We start from the raw sequence: 2980 nt of genomic DNA, 5'->3' as shown, positions 1-2980 counted from the left end.
GAAAGTTGAAATTTGCAGGCAAATAGAAGACACTAGAAAAACTATTCTGAGTGAGATACCCCTTCACAAAAAGCCAAACCATAAACTTTCATCCAGTGCTCATGGAAGCAGAGACAGACACCCACAAGTAAGCACTGAACTGAACTCCTGGAATCCAGCTGCCGATAGGAAGGAATGATAAGCAAAGGGGCCAATACCAGACTGGTGAAACCCACAAAAACAGCTAACCATAACAAGGGGAGATCATGGACCCCAGACTGATGGCTATGAGGCCAGTATGGGACTTATCCAGACCATAAACAAATTCCCATGCAGTTGGGTTAGTATGTAGCTGGAGAATGACCTTGAAAAAGATGACAAAAGTGCAAATAATGATCAAATTATAGTGTATATTCTGATCCAATTGTACTTTATGAGTAATTTTTAAATTAAAATTAAATCAATTAATTACTCATTTAAACTTTGACATATAAGAGTGGCATTATCTGCTCTGGTACTTTAAGACTACATGTCATGACACTGGTTCACTGTTCATAATCTCCCATTCATCTCTAGTGGCCATGGAAACATGAGAATTTCTAGAGTCACTTACCTTATCCTTGGCAGTCACTAACATTAGGACTTCATAGAAGAGAGAGAGGCAAGTATTTTATGTTTTCTATGCAGTTTTTATTAACTCATTCAATTTCACAGGACAAAGAGGGCCAAAGAAACCACTGACATATGATCCCGCTACTTTTGACATGATTTCTGTGTGAATAAATCCTGCTGAATATCATAAGTGCTGGGAGTCTCTGGGTTTCTATGAAGGCTGTGGAGCCTGCAATGACATTTATGTCTGTATTGATACTTGAAGTTGAGCATGCGAATTACATTCTCTGTGCTGTGTGCAATCTATCCAAATATTGTGTGGATATCATTGGAGGGATCGAAATATCAGATGGGACAATATCCTGAAGTGTATAAAAGAGACACCAATGAAGCAATGAGAAGAGAGGATATGATAGGTTATTGTGAGTCAGGGGTTTGTCAGTGAGACACTATTGTAGGCTGAAGTATATGTTCAACAGCACTTCTCTTTTTTTTACCGAAGGTCACCTCTTATGTGACTCCCTTTTTTGTAGCACTTCATGATATTTGGAAGATATATATGATCTCGGCATCTTACAAATGGATCTCCTCACCACCAGCACCATTCAAAGGTAAAAATTAAAATTGTGTTACCCTGAGGGTTTTTGATTGGATCTCTCTAAATACATGAATCTCCTCCTTTGAAAACAGACAGGGGTAGAATCAGATCACAGTTTAGCTCATTTGTCCGTAACAACTGAATTCTCAGCCCTAATTCCATTTCTGCTTCAAAAGGCAATGCTCCTTCAGTCCACTACCTCAAATCTGCTTTGACAGAGAGAGGGTGTGGGCAGGGTGTCAGTCAATTCACCATCAATTGAAAACCCATTTTGCTGATATAACTTCCCAAGGTGTATAGAAACTGTCAACTCTAAGTTAAATGCATACTACACAGACACTGTGGAGTAATAGGCAGCTCCAAGGAAGGAATACTGACAAGATGATATAGTTCATACGATCCTGTGAACATCTGCATGTGAGTGTGTGTGTGTGTGTGTGTGTGTGTGTGTGTGTGTGTGTGTGTGTGTGTACACAAGTATGGGAGTTAGACATGAATGGGAGTAATCTTTGGTATATTTTTCATTGTGTTTATTTTTTTAGCCAACATCAATTTGCAATAAACATTTAGCTGTCCACTTCCATAATTTAGAAATTGTATTTGTGCATTGTTCTGCTTATACCTCTCCTTTAAGATATTTATTATATTTTTGCATTGAAAACACAGTGGAAACAAGCATCACCTTAATGAAATATTGCAAAATCTTTTTTCACTGTGAAGTCCAAGCATTAAAATTCTTAGTTAACAAGTATGCCCATTTCAGTATTTGATACCTACAGTAAAAATGCTAATAAATATGTCTTAGAGAGGGAACTGCTCCTAGAGACATGGAATGTAGTGTTTCTTATACTGTTTTTTGTAGTATTGTGAAGCGTAATACATGGAGATACTAATAAAATACGACTCTATGACAGCAGGGACAAGTCATGAGTGCTACATGCTCTGTTAAACATGAACAATTTTGTTTTCTAACTTCCATTGTGATCCTGGCTTACTTATATATTTGTTCAATATCTTCTTCAGATTGCTCAATGATAAGGACTGCATCTTAAAGCTGAATGGCCTCCTTAGCTGCATATCTGCTTTCATGTTTGACATAGTCATTGCAAGCTACCCATACTGGCGCCTGTGGGAATTTGATGACAATGCTGTGAAGTTTGTGTCATTTGGACTCTGGGAAGCTCATTACCTTCAAGAGTTTAATGTCTCAGGGACTGTAATCAAGATTCTGGTTCACACTCCTATCAATTCCACCTGGACCATGTCACCCGAATTTCAGTATGCAGCGAATCTCTTAGTATGGGCTATTTTGATGAAGCCTGTAGTTCTGGTTTTCACTGCAATGGCCATTAAGATCAGCTGCATGAAAGACCCCCTTGTGGAGATGGAGATATATTGCTACAAGGTCTCTACCTTAGTTTTGTGTGTGAGCAGCCTCTTCACATTTGTTTCTGTGAGCTGGAACCACCTTGTAGATCATTATGGTCAAACCACTCTTGACTTTCCACCTGACTTTCCAGTTAAAAAGGAAGCCTTGATAATCAAGCATTATACTGCTGTGTTCCCATTGGGGATCATAACAACCACCATGTCACTCTTTGGTGTGATTAGCTTTCTCTCTGAGATAAGTACTTTGAAACTACAGAGTCAGGTGAAGGCCATGGGTGCTTCCAAATTTTCCAAAGTAGAGGTCTAAACTGAGGACTCCTGCATTTGGAACATCTGTCAGAAGGCACCTAGAAGAGATTTCTACACAGAAAATTCCTGTAGTCACCAACTTGTTTTAAATAA

At 38.7% G+C, this 2980-nt stretch overlaps 1 protein-coding gene across 1 annotated transcript; it reads left to right on the top strand.

Annotated features, from left to right (window-relative positions):
- Positions 1–582: 582 nt before the first annotated feature.
- LOC121135258 lies at positions 583–2980 on the top strand. The gene is made up of 3 exons (XM_040733783.1): positions 583–640; positions 1125–1202; positions 2213–2980. Exons 2-3 carry the CDS (start codon positions 1171–1173, stop codon positions 2883–2885), a joined length of 705 nt encoding a protein of 234 aa, XP_040589717.1. The 5' UTR covers positions 583–640; positions 1125–1170; the 3' UTR covers positions 2886–2980.

The sequence above is a fragment of the Mesocricetus auratus genome, unplaced genomic scaffold, assembly GCF_017639785.1.
Source record: "Mesocricetus auratus isolate SY011 unplaced genomic scaffold, BCM_Maur_2.0 Super-Scaffold_100033, whole genome shotgun sequence".
In the NCBI taxonomy this organism is placed as follows: Eukaryota; Metazoa; Chordata; class Mammalia; order Rodentia; family Cricetidae; genus Mesocricetus; species Mesocricetus auratus.
Note: the sequence above shows the minus strand (reverse complement) of the source record. Positions and strands in the feature narration are given on the sequence as shown.